The sequence below is a fragment of the Carassius auratus genome, chromosome 27, assembly GCF_003368295.1.
Source record: "Carassius auratus strain Wakin chromosome 27, ASM336829v1, whole genome shotgun sequence".
Taxonomy (NCBI): Eukaryota; Metazoa; Chordata; class Actinopteri; order Cypriniformes; family Cyprinidae; genus Carassius; species Carassius auratus.
The window spans coordinates 6,558,478-6,574,989 of NC_039269.1; the positions used below are offsets into that span (position 1 = coordinate 6,558,478).

General features: G+C 36.4%; 1 protein-coding gene across 4 annotated transcripts in view; it reads left to right on the forward strand.

Moving 5' to 3' along the window:
* Positions 1 to 16,255, forward strand: part of LOC113045230 (protein strawberry notch homolog 2-like) — a 28,687-nt gene extending 12,432 nt beyond the window's left edge. For all 4 annotated transcript variants that reach the window (XM_026205455.1, XM_026205454.1, XM_026205456.1 and 1 more), the window contains 21 exons: positions 228 to 345; positions 1,201 to 1,306; positions 1,390 to 1,543; positions 1,627 to 1,803; positions 2,750 to 2,847; positions 3,011 to 3,093; positions 3,177 to 3,359; positions 3,515 to 3,636; positions 4,591 to 4,722; positions 4,813 to 4,948; positions 5,022 to 5,134; positions 5,642 to 5,713; positions 7,062 to 7,170; positions 7,450 to 7,521; positions 7,970 to 8,113; positions 8,233 to 8,327; positions 8,444 to 8,536; positions 8,635 to 8,766; positions 10,692 to 10,768; positions 12,275 to 12,465; positions 12,675 to 16,255. In XM_026205455.1, the coding sequence (XP_026061240.1) occupies positions 228 to 345; positions 1,201 to 1,306; positions 1,390 to 1,543; positions 1,627 to 1,803; positions 2,750 to 2,847; positions 3,011 to 3,093; positions 3,177 to 3,359; positions 3,515 to 3,636; positions 4,591 to 4,722; positions 4,813 to 4,948; positions 5,022 to 5,134; positions 5,642 to 5,713; positions 7,062 to 7,170; positions 7,450 to 7,521; positions 7,970 to 8,113; positions 8,233 to 8,327; positions 8,444 to 8,536; positions 8,635 to 8,766; positions 10,692 to 10,768; positions 12,275 to 12,465; positions 12,675 to 13,873 (3,606 nt within the window). In that variant the 3' untranslated portion in view covers positions 13,874 to 16,255. The remainder of the gene's footprint in view (positions 1 to 227; positions 346 to 1,200; positions 1,307 to 1,389; positions 1,544 to 1,626; positions 1,804 to 2,749; positions 2,848 to 3,010; positions 3,094 to 3,176; positions 3,360 to 3,514; positions 3,637 to 4,590; positions 4,723 to 4,812; positions 4,949 to 5,021; positions 5,135 to 5,641; positions 5,714 to 7,061; positions 7,171 to 7,449; positions 7,522 to 7,969; positions 8,114 to 8,232; positions 8,328 to 8,443; positions 8,537 to 8,634; positions 8,767 to 10,691; positions 10,769 to 12,274; positions 12,466 to 12,674) is intronic.
* Positions 16,256 to 16,512: the final 257 nt, after the last annotated feature.

The following is a 16,512-nucleotide window of genomic DNA, read 5'->3' on the forward strand; positions in this document are numbered from 1 at the left end:
TTGCAGACTGTGCATGCATGCATCTTTTAGAAAGTAGTGACTTACTGGAAATATAAGGCTGCTTGTTGTTTTTGCTCCTGTACCTTTAAGACTCATGTAGAACACAATATGCAAATGATCTCTGTTATGATTGGCTAACCTAGAATCATAGTGCATGCTGTTAACTCTTAATATACATGAACAGAAGTAGTGTATCAGTGCTGTTGGCCCTTGACCTTTAACCTTAGATTGTGTTTGACGAGTGCCATAAGGCTAAAAATGCGACCTCTACTAAGATGGGTAAAGCAGTCCTGGACTTGCAGAGCAAACTTCCCCGGGCGAGAGTGGTGTACGCTAGTGCCACAGGTGGGTGTTTCTAATAGTTTTTAATAAATAACGTCTTTCTGTTTTACTTTACTAACTGTAATTATTATTGTATTATTCCTCCGGTCTTCAGTGTCACATGATCGTCAGAAATCAGAGTAATATACTGATTTTTTGATTATTATTAGTGTTGAAAACCTGTTATGCTGCCCAATATTTTTCTGGAAATGGTGAAACATTTTATTTTCAGGATTCTTTGGTAAATAGAACGTGTTTTTGAATTGAAGTCTTTTGTAACATTATTATAGATGCCTTTACAGTCACTTTTGATCAATTTAATACGTCCTTGCTGAATAAAATAGTTAATTTAGTAAATCTTAAAGCTTTTTATATTCCACTTTTCTGTCACAGGAATAAATTACTTTGACATTATTTTAAAATATATTCAAATATATCAATTTTTTTAATTGTAAAAATTTTGCATAATTGTACTTTTTTTTTTTTTAAGCAAATAAATTCAGCCTTGGTGTTTGTTTTATATTTTTTAAAATGTTTATTTTAATGAATCTTGTTGTAAGTTTTAGTATGACATATGTCTATATAATTTTTTTTTTTGTAGTTTTAGGTATTTTAGTACATCAAGTTTTACTAAATCTAATGAAAAATGTTGCCTTGACGCCTATCTTAAATAAAATAAATATTAATAAACATTGCATTTCATTTCAGTTGAATGTATTTATTTAAAATTAGAAATATATATTTTTTATGTTTGGTTCTTTTTGATTTAGATGACTGGTTATTTTGCAAAGAAAACAATAGCCAAATCCCCTTAAAAATGGTTGCTTGTGGTTCCATGCATTCTGAGCTCTTCGTGGATTAATTATTCTCCATCTCCAGGTGCTTCTGAGCCAAAGAATATGATCTACATGAGCCGACTGGGGATCTGGGGGCAAGGAACGCCGTTCAAGACGTTTGAAGACTTCCTGCATGCTATTGAGAAGAGGTCAGAGGTCATGCTCCGGATCACAACGGTCTGATGAAAATCCTCACTTCTCTCTTAAACCTTTCCTCGTGTTCGTGTTCCAGGGGTGTCGGAGCGATGGAGATTGTGGCTATGGATATGAAAGTGAGTGGCATGTACATCGCACGCCAGCTGAGCTTTTCCGGCGTGTCGTTCCGTATAGAAGAGATCACACTGGACCAAGAGTTCAAACTGGTCTACAACAAAGCCGCCAGACTGGTGAGAGACACGCTTGTGTTGTTGAATCACTTTGTCCCAAACAGTGTCTGAGCAGGGGTTAAAGTGTTTGTGTCTGTGTGCAGTGGGCCGAGGCTCTCGAGCTGTTCTCCAGAGCTGCTGATACACTGGGTCTGGCGTCCCGTAAGTCTCTATGGGGTCAGTTCTGGGCGTCACACCAGAGGTTTTTTAAGTATCTGTGCATCGCCGCTAAAGTCCGTCGTCTGGTCGAACTCGCTCATACTGAGATGCAGCATGGCAAGGTGAGTCAGGGATCGGGAGTTCTGCTTTTGTTTGTTAAGAAGAGGTCTTAATGGGTTTTAGATATCCTTACCCCATAAATATTACTACTATTATAGCTGTACTATTTACAAAAAAGTGGGTGTGTATATATATATATATATATATATATATATATATATATATATATTATTTTGTGTGTGTACAGTACATATAAAATATATATATAAAAATATATATCTTTTAAATATTAAATGTTATTACACACACACACACACACACACACACACACACACACATATATATATATATATATATATATATTTTTTATATATATATATACATCAAATATAGATATATTCCCATTTTTTTCTTATTTTATAAAAGATATTACATGTTATGGTGTTAATAACTTAAATATTACAATAGTGATATTTCTTATTTTACTAATTTTTTTTTTTTTACATTTAGTAGTAATAATTTATTATACAATAATAATAATGACTATTATTATACTTTTTTATAGTCACTTAAATATTTAATAACAATTAATTTGATACTACATTATTATTTATTTTTTCCATATTCTAGTCTTATAATTACGTAATCACAATTTCTGGCCAAACAAATAAACACAGCAAACCAATTTTGTACATGGGAGATGCAATTTTTATCAGGAACAGAGTATTTAAGAACGTATTATAGATTTTTTCATATAGTATTAACCTTAAATGTTTTGTATAGTTTCTTGTTTATTGTATGTTTTGTTATTTATTCATTTTTCACCATCAAGCTAGCCTTGCTGCTGACATGGCATTAAAAAATATTTTTCCCTGTACAAATCATTCAAGCTCTTACCAGTAATAACAGATGACTGGAAGGTTAACTTCATTGTGGGAACCCTGTATTAAGTGTTTCACTAATAGTGCTGTATGTGGCTCCGCCCCCTCTCCGTGTCATTCCAAACAGTGCATCGTGATTGGCCTGCAGTCCACCGGAGAGGCTCGTACCCGAGAGGTGCTGGACGAGAACGACGGACACCTGGACAGATTCGTCTCCGCTGCTGAGTGAGTGTCCTCACTTCTCTCTCCTTCAATCGGGAAAGACTGAAATCTCCCACAAATCCCCAGTAGACCAATCAGAATCAAGTATTCCAGAGAAGCTGATAATAATCAATATATAAAGGGTGAATAGCTGAAACTGTAGCTGAACTGGGTTTGTGTCCTGTAGGGGTGTTTTCCAGTCATTAGTTCAGAAACACTTCCCGACACAGAAACCCAAAAGAGAGAAAAGCGCCGCAAGCAAGAGGAAACGTGAGTCATATCTTCAAATGCATCAAACATTGGGTCTGTAGGTTTTAGTTATTTTTTTTAAAGCAGTTCTTTGCCATCTGAAGGAAAACCCAGAGGCCGGACTGCAAAATTTCCAAAGCACTGCATGGAAGTGGGCGAGGTTATTAAAATCAGCGACGACTCGGACTCCGACTCGGACGAGATTGACAGCGACTCTAACTCCTCCCCTGATTCACTACAGGACAGTGATGATGTGATTTTCGTCAACCACATCAATGGACCTGCTGGTAGGTTGACACAAACGCATGTGTTTTTCAGAAGATTGTGCTCATGCCGTCCTGTTCATTCAGGAAACACTCACACTTATTAGAGTCTAGATGTCGAAACCTGTTTAAGGTCTATTTCAGACTCGGCTGAAGTCATCCTGTGTGTGTGTTTTCAGCTAAACTAGAAGAACTCAAGCTGAGGCTGCTGGGTAAAATAGCAGAGCTGGGGAAAGAGCTGCCGCTCAACACTCTTGATGAGCTGATTGACAGGTTTGGAGGACCAGAGAAAGTGTCCGAGGTGAGTTAAACTGTTAAAAATATTACTTTTTACTGAAATAAAGCAAAAAAAATACAGTAAATAAATAATATTTATATATATGTATATACCGTATATAAAATGTAAATTCAAGCTAATTATATAATAATAAAAAAAGAATGAATAAATGACATCTTGAAGTGTTGCATTGGAAACTACCTGGAATAAAATAAGTTGAAAACCGACATAGAAAATGAGACGTGTAATAAAAATGCAAAATGTGAAAAATGATATTAAAAATAAATATAATATTATCAAAATAAATGATGAAATAAATCTAAAGTAAATGCTGCTTTGGTAACTACATGAAATAAAGTTTGAACTACTGGTGAAATAAATATTAATGGTAGCTAAGGTGAAAGTGAGAAACTGCTTCACATAGAAAGTATGAAGTACTAAAATTACGACTACAAATCTAAACAAATAAATAGTAATAATAAAAAATTATAAAAACATGAAACGTAAAACTAAAGTTGAAATAAAAACTGTAAATATGAAAATAAAAGCTCATTCAAACATTACATGTGTGTGTGTCTGTGTGCGTGTGTGTGTGTGTCTGTCTGTGTGTGTGTCTCTGTGTGTGTCTGTCTGTGCGTGTGTGTGTCTGTCTGTGTGTGTGTGTGTGCCTGTCTGTGTGCGTGTGTGTGTGTGTGTGTGCGTGTGTGTGTCTGTCTGTGTGTGTGTCTCTGTGTGTGTCTGTCTGTGTGTGTGTGTGTGTGTGTGTGTGCGTGTGTGTGTCTGTCTGTGTGTGTGTCTCTGTGTGTGTCTGTCTGTGTGCGTGTGTGTGTGTGTGTGTGCGTGTGTGTGTCTGTCTGTGTGTGTGTCTCTGTGTGTGTCTGTCTGTGTGTGTGTGTGTGTCTGTCTGTCTGTCTGTCTGTCTGTCTGTGTGTGTCTGTCTGTGTGTGTGTGTGTGTGTGTGTGTGTGTGTGTGTGTAGATGACGGGTCGTAAGGGGCGTGTGGTGCGGCGTCCTGATGGCAGCGTTCGGTATGAGACCAGAGCGGAGCAGGGCCTGACCATTGACCACGTCAACATTAGAGAGAAAGAGCGCTTCATGACCGGAGAGAAGGTGACGACCTCTGACCTCTGATCCACAGACACCGAACACCAACCCAGCGCCATTCTGAATGTTTGCATTAATGCTCTCTCTCTCTCTCAGCTGATAGCCATCATCTCTGAAGCAGCTAGTTCAGGCATCTCTCTACAGGCGGATAGACGTGTGCCGAACCAAAGGAGACGAGTTCACATGACCCTAGAGCTGCCGTGGAGCGCAGACCGAGCCATCCAGCAGTTCGGTGAGTGTGTGTGTGTGTGTGTGTGTTTGAGAGGCATCTTGAGGGTTGCTAATATTGTGTCTGTGTATCTCAGGTCGAACGCATCGCTCTAATCAGGTTACAGCTCCAGAGTACATCTTCCTCATCTCTGAACTTGCTGGAGAGAGACGCTTCGCCTCCATCGTCGCCAAGAGATTGGAGAGCCTGGTAAAGTCTTGCTTCAGTCTCTGTTTCGCAGATGTTTTTTTATATTTCTGCTTAAAACTATTTATTTAAAGATTATGGAATTTTTTTCATTTTAAACATTGAATTAATTGCCGGATACTGTGTAACCAATAATAAGCAGGAAAAAAAGATGACAAGCCTGACACATGGAGAGACTCTTATTTTGTAATTTATTTTCTCGAACATTGACTTTGAAACATGCAGCACTTAAGTTCATCTCATTAAATCCTCCTCTTTTAATCACATTAATATACAGCTATGCATTGCAAGATTTTGGACCAATAAGATTCCACTATGCCCAAAATACAGCTCAACTGAAGCCAAGCAAAACTCGTAGCACCTTATGAACTTAAACAAGTGCACATTACTACCTGTGAAATTGAAAATAGATGTACTTTAGCTGCTGTAGCCGTTCTACAATCCTGTGAGAGCTGATTACAACGTTGTCAGATGTTTGAGAGCTTGTGAATGTAATATTTTGTTTTATAGGGGGCGCTGACACACGGGGACCGGCGAGCCACCGAATCCAGAGACCTGAGCCAATACAACTTTGAGAACAAAGTAGGAGCATATTCTCCTTTATCAGCCAAACTATAATAGACTATTCTCTGTTCTACCATCTGGCTTTATCAGGGGCTTGTTTTAGTATAAAGCAGTAATCCACGTGAAGCCGTGGTTTACAGTGAATTTATAACCGCTAACCGGTTGCCGAGCAACACACAGATGTAAACAAAGGTGTGTGTTTGTAGAGTAATGTACAACCGCTTCGAACGCAGCTCGACCAATCAGAATCAATTTAATAATAATATATTTACTATTATAGTGTTCATTCATATTTTTAATTGGCTTTTATTTTATTTTTATATTTTCAGTTTTTTTCGTTTTAATCTTAGATTTTTGTTTTAGTAATTTCTTTGTCCTTTTTATAAGTTTTAGGGTTATTTAATAGTTTTAGTTAACACTAACATCACATTGGACTGGATATAACTATTATAGTGTTTATTAATATTTTTAATTGGCTTTTATTTTTATATTTTCAATTTTCGTTTTAATTTTAGATTTAGTAATTTTTTGACCTTTTTTTTATCTAAAAAGTTTTTATTATTTTAGAACTTAGTCAAGTTAATTTTTTAAAACATTATATCAGTTTTTTTGTTTAATTTGAGGTTTATTTCTATTACTGAAAAAAATCAATAGTTTTAAGCTTATTTAATAGTTTTAATTAACAATAACAAGACATTGGACTGAACATAACTATTATAGTGTTTATTCATATTTTTCCTTAGCTTTAATTAATTAGCTTTTATATTTTCAGTTTTAGTTTTAATTTTAGATTGTTTTAGTAACTTTTTTTGTCCTTTTTTATTTTTTTTATCTAAAGTTATTTTTAATTATTTTAGAGCTAAGTCAAGTGATTTTTTTTTTTTTTTTTTTTTTTTTTTAAGCTTTTTCTATTACTGAAAAAGCAATAGTTTTAAGCTTATTTAATAGTTTTAGTTAACACTAACAACACATTGGACTGGACATATTATTTTTATATTTTCAGTTTTCGTTTTAATTTTAGATTGTTTTAGTATTTTTTTTGTCCTTATTTATTTTTTGATCTAAAATGTTTTATTATTTTAGAGCTAAGTTAAGTTCTTTTTTTTCGCTTTATTTCTATTACTGAAAAAAAATGCAATAGTTTTAAGCTGATTTAATAGTTATAGTTAACACTAACAACACATTGGACTGGACATTACCTCATTTGACTTAGGATTCATTTGATTGATGTTTTTGAATCTCTGAATAAATGTATGAACTGGTTCACAGTCGGATGAAATCTTTGATTACAAATATACCACAGTTCAGACACACAAAAACAACATGAAAAGGAATTGAACCGGTTTTTACCCTCTGTCTGTCGTAGTATGGCACCAAAGCGTTGGATAAGATCACTAAAGCCATCCTCGGGTACATCGACAACAAAGTCCCTCCACCGAAGGGCTACCCAGGAGGAGACATCATGTTCTTCAGAGGTAATGTCATCCGTTTCATAAATTAAATTGCATTTACAAATGACATTTGAACATATATTCACATGGATAACAGCTATTATAAATTACAATAACATTTCACAATCTATACTGCATTTTTGATCAAATAAATGCAGCCCCTATAAGCAAATGATACTACTCAAAAAAAAATGTTTGCATGCACCTTTGTTAAAATATATCTAATAAATAGTGCTATTTCTACTACAAAACTTTGATCGAGCACATGCAGATGAACATGACAGTGTAATGTGTGTGTTTCAGATATGAAGAAAGGCATGATTGATGTGGGAATCTTCTGTAAGGAGCCGCGTCTGGGTCTGAATACAGAGAAAGGTGAATGTAATGAATAAAGCAGCCAGGCCTTTAATTGAGCAATTTATAAGTGACTATTTGAAATCTGAGGCTGCAAAGATATTGAGAAATCATCTTTAAAATTGTCCTAATTAAGTTCTTAGCAATGCATATTAAGTTTTGATTAATATAAACTAAATTAAATAATTTTGACCCATGCAATTTTGACATTTTTTGGCTATTGTTCTAAATATGATTTAAACTGATCATGCATAATTCAAACCTGACTTTATAGAAGTGTGTTAAACACTGACAGCATTGTTGGATAATGCACATTTATTCTGTTTTTGTGTTAAATATGTAATACCTGTCGGAAAAGATAGTTGCATCACATGCATTTACATGCAGAAATGTTTTCTTCTTCTTCTTGGATTTAAGTAAATGAAATGCAACTAATTTGCATCTGATCTTTTTCTGTCCTGCGTCCCAGATTGCTCCATCACTAAGTTTCTGAACCGTATTTTGGGTTTGGAGGTCCATCAGCAGAACTCTCTGTTCCAGTACTTCACAGATAACTTCGACTACCTGATCAACAAGGACAAAAAAGAGGGCAAATATGACATGGGGATACTGGGTGAGGAACACGAATGTGCACTTATTAAGGTTTTGAATGCATGGTGGTGCTGTTGTATTTGTCTCGATCTGGTGTGTTTTAACAAAAGTAAGAGAAATATCGTCATGTCCTGTGTTTAGATCTTGCTCCTGGTAATGACGAGATTCATGAGGAGACACAGGAGAAGTTTTTAACTCCAGGAAACCCTCAGGAGGGCCAGGTCATCCTCTATAAGGTACCCGTGACGAAAGGATGCCTTAAATTGATCAAAAGTGATAGTAAAGACACATATGATGTCACATTTCAAATGAATGCTGTTCTTTTAAATTGTCTGTTCACCAAAAAATTCAGATCAGCGTGGATCGTGGGATGCACTGGAAGGAGGCCTGCAGTAAAGCAGAGAAACTCACCGGAGTCTATGAAGGCTTTTACCTCTCAAACAAGGTACACGACACACTGACCATAAATCATGCTTTCATATGTCTGTCATCCAGATGTTTAATTATGTGTGTGTGTGTGTGTGTGTGTGTGTGTGTGTTCAGCTGCGCGGGAGTCAGCCGTGTGTCCTGCTCGCCGAACAGGGTCGGGGTCGCAATCTCGTTCTGTACAAACCCAACATCGGTAAACAAGCGCATCCTGAGAACCTGGACAACCTGCTGCTGAGATACTATAAGGTACAACACACGCAGAAGCCGTCAGACACTGTCCGTTCCTTTAAACCCGTCCCTACGGCTCACACACGTGAAGAAAATCAGGGGAGCACATAAGTGGGGCGCATGGAGAACCGAATTAACAAATGCAAGACTCAAGCAAACGATAAACACTGTTGACAGCAATGATTATATGATGCAATCAAACATGTAGCAAAATTTGGTAGTTTATGTTGTTTCAGGGTTGGCATCATCTGAGGTCCTCTTGAGGGGTTGGCATCATCTCTTCTCAGGTGTTGATCTTCTCAGGTCTTTGTAAGGGTTGCACCAGTGTGTCATTTCATTCACTGACGCACTTCAGTCAGCAGTGTTTAACCCGCACATAATAAACACCCGCCAAAATAAAAGCTTGCTGGTTTTGCATTTATAAAATAATTAAAATTCATACACTGTACAGACCAACCGTTTGGAAACATTACTATTTTTGATGTTTTTGAAAGAAGTTTCTTCTGCTCATCAAGCCTGCATTTATTTGATCAAAAATACAGAAAAAACTGTAATATTGTGAAATATTATTACAACTTGAAATAATAGTTTTCTGTTTGAATATACTTTAAAGAAATAATTTATTCCTGTGATGCAAAGCTGAATTTTCAGCATCATTCCTCCAGCCTTCAGTGTCACATGTAACATCAGTCGATCACATGATCATTTAGAAATCATTCTGATATTCTGATTTATTATGAGTGTTGGAAACAGTTCTGCTGGCTAATATATTTGATCAATAAAAGGGTAAAAAGAACTGCATTTATTCAAAATAAAAAATCTAATAATATATTTTCTTTACTATCACTTTTTATTAATTTAACACATCCTTGCTGAATAAAAGTATTGATTTTATTAAATAAAAAGAAAGAAAAAAAAAGCAGAACGGTTTCCAACTTTGATAATGAATCATCATATTAGAATGATTTCTAAAGGATCATGTGATAATAATCCTAAAAATTCAGCTTTGCATCACAGAAATAAATGAGAAGTTAAAGTATAATAAATTTAAAAACAATTATTTTAAATTGTAATAAAATTTCACAATATTATTATTTTATTTTTTTTGTATTTTTGATCAAATAAATGCAGGCTTGATGAGCAGAAGAAACTTTTGGTCTTTACTGTGTATATAAGCAAATATTAGCATTTTATTTTTACGTTTCCTATTAAAAAAATAGTGCTGTCAATCAATTAATCGCGATTAATCACATCCAAAATAAAAATTTTGTGTATATAATATATGCGTGTGTGTACTGTGTATATTTATTATGTGTATATAAATGCAAACGCATGCATGTATAAATTTAAGAAAAATTTTATGTTTATATATTAAATATATTTTAAAATAATATAAATATATTCTGTGTGTGTGTTTATATGCACATAATAAATATACACAGTACACACACATATATTTTGTAAACAAAAACTTTTATTTGGGATGCGATTTAATCACAATTAATCGTTTGACAGCACTAAAAATAATCAAATAAAAATACATTTATTTTAAAATATCATAGTATTATCACTCTTTATTATTATGTTTATTAATTTATAAAAATAAAAAAAAACAATGTGCAATAATAATATTATTAGCACTATAATTAATTTATTTTTATAGTTAATTGATATGTGCAGTGTGAGGACCAAGCCAAATCTCGAAGTGATTTTATCAGAACCAGGCTGAGTATCTTATGTGCACCCCTGAATATAATGAGATTACAGATTTGTTTTCTAAGACTGGGAATACAGATGTCTGACTGGCTGCTTTAAACACATAACTAGCTTGAAATACAATATTGTAAAGACATCAAGTGTTATGATGAACTAAAAAAATCAAAAAGAGCCAGGTTCAGAAATGCACAGCATGTCCTACAAGTGTTTTTCTTCCCGCTCTGAAGGTGACACCCGACGAAGCAGAGGATTTCTGGAAGAGTCAGTTTGACTTTTCTTTCACCAAATGCACGCATGCCAACTGGTGAGTGGCCATTTGTGTCAGAAGAGACCTTTTGGTTTTTGAAAATGTATTTCAGTTTGTGCTGGAAAAGCCCTCATGGTTTTTCTTTGCTAGGGTTTTGTTGTAATTTGCACTAATAGCTTATTAGCATCTATAATACGACTCTGGGTTTTTGGGTCAATATTTGAGCAAGTACATAACCAGCAAGTGTTGCTTGTGTTTATGAAATGCATGTGATTTTAAATTAATTATATTCTAGTTTTAAATGTGCATTTGATCACAGATTGATGAATTTCATCAATGATTTTAATGAAATTCGAATGGAATGATAATTAGAGATTACAGTGCACAGAAACTGAAATCTGCTTCATGCTAATACACACAATGCTAATGTTGTTAACATGCGGAGATGACGAGTCGGTGTCCCCAACTTCATCTCTTAAACTAATAATAAAAAAGCACTAGACTTGTTTATCAATTAATTATTTAAATGTTAATACTATTTTCCCCTGACACATTCATAATCATTATTTCTGTCGGTGCACTGTGGCAAGCTTTATGCATGTGCTTATTAGACTAATAATTAAAGGCTCATTATTATGATTTAAATGGTTTATTAATAAAAGTGTGATTATTTGAACGACTACTACTCGACCCATCTTTAGATGAGGGCAGCCCTAATAACAATAATTTGCACGCTTTGATGTGATATGAGCTAACCGATCGTTAGATATAATCACCATTAGTAGTCGATTTATTGCAATAGACTTTATAACTTGTTCAGATGACAATATCCGATGAAATTTCTTATTTGGCTGGAATCTGGATTCCAAAGTAAAGGATACAGTTTAAATTTTATTCGTTTTATTTTTATTTTTTTATGTTTACATTAAGCTTTAATTTGTATCTGAGTTTTTGTAGTTGTAGTAAATGTAGTTGTTTTAGATTTGTTGTTTCTTATAATTTTTTATACAGTATTTTTTTTTATATTTCATATATTTTTTTGTTATTTTAAGCAATTTTTTTTTCAATTATCGCAAACAAATTTCTGTTTTTTTTTATATATTTTTTTTTAGCAATAGGTGAGTTTGTCATTTTATGTGTTTTAAGTTTTTATTTTTTTTTCTTAATATTTTTATATATCATTAATTTATATCTAAATTTTGGTATTTACAATTTAATAATATAATCAATAACTTAAACTTATATCGTTTTTTTTTTGGGGGGGGGGGGGGTTATTTTCTCACACCTTTATGTATGGTATTTTAAGATTGCATATTTTAGTTCAATGTATTTAAGCTTTAAGTTACCAAAGCTGATTTCCAATAGATTAAGTTTATATTAAATTAACACTGCCAGAATGAGTACCTTGTCCAATCTTCAGCTTTGCTGCAAACAGGATGGAAGTCCGTGAAATTCCCATTGAAATGATTAAATGTCACTCACAGGATTTCACACAGTAACATGAAATGTAACCGCAGCTTTAACAGTGTTGTGTGTGTGTGTGTGTGTGTGTGTGTGTGATAGGAATGGTAAGTGTAAGCTGATCGAGCAGGGCCAGGAGTGTTTTCTGGGGATGCGTCTCAGACAGTATCACATGTTGTGTGGAGCGCTGCTCAGGGTCTGGAAACGAGTGTCTGACATCGTCTCAGACATCACCAACTCCAGCATCCTGCAGATCGTACGCCTCAAAACCAAACTGAACAGCAAGCAAGTCGGTGAGCTGACACATTGTTATCTGTTACTTCTCAATCCTGTTTCCTGGCAGAATAATTATTGCATTGAATAGGGCTGCATGATGAATCGCCATCACCATTATGTCATTTTTAAAGAAATTCTAACAATAAAGGGTGTTTTATTGACAGATCAGTTTATACGCCTTTTCATCTTGAGAAAATAACAATCTTGTGTGTGTTGTGTGTCTCAGGAATAAAAATCCCAGAGAGCTGCGTGTCTCGTGTTCGCGCTGAGCTCTCTCGGATGGACGGGGAGGTGAAGAAAGCGCGACTGGAGAGAGAGAGGTTCGCAAATGACCAGCGTCTGCGTCAACAGATGCTAGCCAAGATGATCAACGCCCGCAAGCTCATCGCAAATCCTCCACACTTGCTTCAGAACCACCCTCACTTCCCACGATCCCTTGCGGCGAAGCCAAAGAGCGAAGCCATCAGCGAAGTCCTGGATCTGACCATCAGCCCCTGCCCATCGCCGGACATCAAAACGCCCGCACCAGACCTAAACGGCATGACGCTAAACGGAGGCATGCTAGGTGGAAGAGGACGCTCGTGCGCGGCTGTCCCCGAGACATTCAACCTGGAAGATTTGATTTCCCAGGAGCAGCAGAGACACAGGCAGGTCGCGTTAACCCCAAACATGCGCATGTTGTCGTCGTCGTCGCATGCCACTACGAACGTTTCGCAACCGCACGTTCCCACACTAAAGCAGAGTCATTCGTTTGGGGTGCTAACACAGCAGCAGCAGCAACAGAGCGGCTCGCGTGCGATTTTATCGCAGATGCACCGAGGCCAAGACAAGTCGCTCATGCTGCAGCTTTTCATGCAAATGCAACAGCAACCCGGCGTGTCGACGCAATCCCCGCACATTGCGCTGCACCAGAACAGTCAACACATGGCGCACACTTCAAACACACACTTGCTGTCGAAACCGCACGCGAACGAACATGCACAGTCGCAATCCTTTCAGTCGCAATCCCTGCCGTCGCAACCCCAAGCCATGCAATCGCATGCAACTCAGCCTACTACTACTACTACAGAAAGAACGAACGATGAGTTTGATTTCGACGACTTGGACTTCGGTTACCCCTCCCCCGATTCGCAACTTCAATACCCGTTCACCTCACAAGCCCTGCCATCCTCGACTCCGCCCCCTCCTCCTTACTCCTCCTCCTTATTCGCATCAGCGCCTACAAACTCCTCCCTCTCAGACTCTAGCTCCTCCTCCTCACACTTCACACCGTCATCCTCTTCCTCCGAACAGACGCATCTGTTACCAAACGGCCACAGCAGTATAGATGCCCTGGAGACGCTTGATCACATGATCCATGGAGCGCCCTCGGATCACCGCCAGTCCGTCATCCAGTTCAAAACATTGGACTGGGATGCCACATAAAGACTCAAACACTCAGTCAAATGTTTTTTGAGATCTTTTCCCCCTCAAGTCATTCTCAGTCCATAAGCTAAGAGTTGCGTTCGGTTCGTTGGCGATCAATGGGCACTTGGAATCAGTTTGGTTTTTGTTTGCCTTATTTGAAGCAATAGGGCTTTACCACCCACCATTTCATCACAGCAGACATTGAGGTAAAAGAGATGTTTATTTATTAAGATATTGGTGTATACTGTTTCCTGTCCTAGGGAGTTTATTTTCGAATGAATGCCTTCTGTTAAATCAGTGCCTTTATCTCCTTTAGATGCAGTCTTGTGTGCGTACATATATATATATTTCTAGACAGAGTAGTGCTTTATTATTTATTTCCTCCGGCGTCTGTCTCCTTTACCTGGGTTTTTTCGTAGAGGGCGTTTGGACCCGATCGCATTATTCTGAAACTGCTGTTTGACCCCATAACCCTGTGAATTTCTCAGACTCCTCCTACATTTCAATAATCCGAACACAGTGAAAAATTCGTTTAAACACGTTATAGCGAAGACGCCGCTCAAGAGCAGATCGCTTTCTGCAGAATACTTTCTCAGGTATGGTATAGACTCATCACTGTCCAAACGAAAGATAATTTTATGAAATATAATAGATCGCGGATTGATCTTTGGGAATCAAGAATCAAAATATTTATTAGAAGACTTCAGTGTTTCCCACAGACTTACACTCTATGTGTGGCGGCACTTTCCCTGGGGGAAATGTATATAATGTAAATATAAAACCGCTGGCTTATTGAAAGTGCAAATTCATTCTCTGCCAGCAGGGGGCGCTTTAAAAGCAGCAGAAATAGCGGTTTCCCTGATAACGGCTGTAATCAGTGCGCTAATGAACGCTACTTTATCAGACATCAAAGAAAAGATTAAATTAAATTGACATCAAAGCTTTTCCGAAGACAATCGGTTTCCTTCAAAAAAAGATACATTCATATAAAAACACCCGAGCCGTCTTTTGGTTTTTAAAACGTGCCGAGCTCATGTTTATTCAACAAAGTCAAAGCCTTTAGGAAATCTATTTAATAATTCACTATACGGGACACCTGAGAGAATACAGGACCTCACGTTGAGAGCCGTGCGAAGCAATAAAAACCAAACGAATATTATTAAAATCAAATACTGCCCCACGAACAACTATAAGAACGCGATTCTCTTTATATCTGTTCAGAAGTGATATTTTTGCATTGTGTTGAAGAATATTATATTTGTTAAGAGAATGAAACGGATTTGTTTGTTGTTTGTTGGTTTGTATGTATGAGGTCAATGTTTTTTCCTTTTGGTCTTGTATTCTCGTGTAGTTGGAAGCAAATGTATTGGCGTATTTCCTATTGCTATTCGTATTATTATTGTTATTAATACTATTATTATTGTTGCTATTTATATCCAAGGGACATTATTTGTAGAGGTAGTGTTTGTTATAATCACATGTAGAAGTTGAAACACTTTTCCAATGCCTTGTCAGGGTTTTATTTGATTTCTCCTGCTCCCAAAAACACGGAGTCAAAGCCTGCGACCTGCCACCGAATGGAGCTGCACTGTTCTGCGCTGCTGTCTGCGTGTTACTTATTCCTGAACTCCCAAAAATGCAGTTTTCTGTTGAGGTTTGTGCGTCTGGTTTCCCATCGCGCCAAAGTGTTCTGTGCAGTTTTTGCAGGCTCCGTACGGTCGTGCTTAATCTCAGGAAAAGTGGTGGGAAAGAATGCGCCGTCGCAGAGAAAGACGCGTGATACTGACTACTGTATTCTTCACGCCTGGCTGCCGTATTCTAGACTTGAAGTTTATGAGAGAAAATGCGAATATAGGAATATTGCTTGTTTATTACTACAAGTTCTCTGCTTTTTTGTTGTTGTTTTTTTTTTTTTTTTGAGAATTTTTATGCAAGCAGTTTCGACTGGATTGGTTAAATATGAGGTTTGTTCCCGTGAGGCTGTGATTGGCTCCAGATCCTCAGTTTTAATAATTTTTGTGTGTGAAAACTTCAGATGTGTTTTGTCCTGACAACTTGCCAGAATTTACAGAAAATACAAAGAAATCACAAATGAACACTTTAATAATAATAATAAAAACAAAACATTTATTAAAACTGCTACTGATTGTATGTACTGTTGTTGTTGTTGTTGTTGTTGTTATATATTATTAATATTTCCAGTTAGAATTCTGTTCAGCACTTTTACTTTGAGCTTCTTTGTTTTATCCCCATATTTATGAGTTTAGATGGAACTGTAAATAGTGTAAACAAATGTGCCTTTCGACTCATTCTCAACGTTTTCTACATTTAACAGAAGGAATATATTGTACTGCAATATCATTTTTAACAAAAAAAATAAAATTTTAAGAGTTTGTTCAAGATGTTCCAGTTCAGTCAGTTTTGTTACTAGAAGCATCCACATAAAAAATGATGCCTGCTCTGAGCCACCATAGCCTCAGCACCAAAATATAGTTATCTTTGCTGTGTAAATGCATTAATGCCACCTCAAAGGAAACTAAATGCCACTTCAGAAGCACTTCCACACCACCTTTGTGGTTTTAAATTTGGCATAGATGCCATCTCTGAGCAGCATCTTTACATTTAGTCATTTAGCTGAAGCAACTTACCAAATGGTG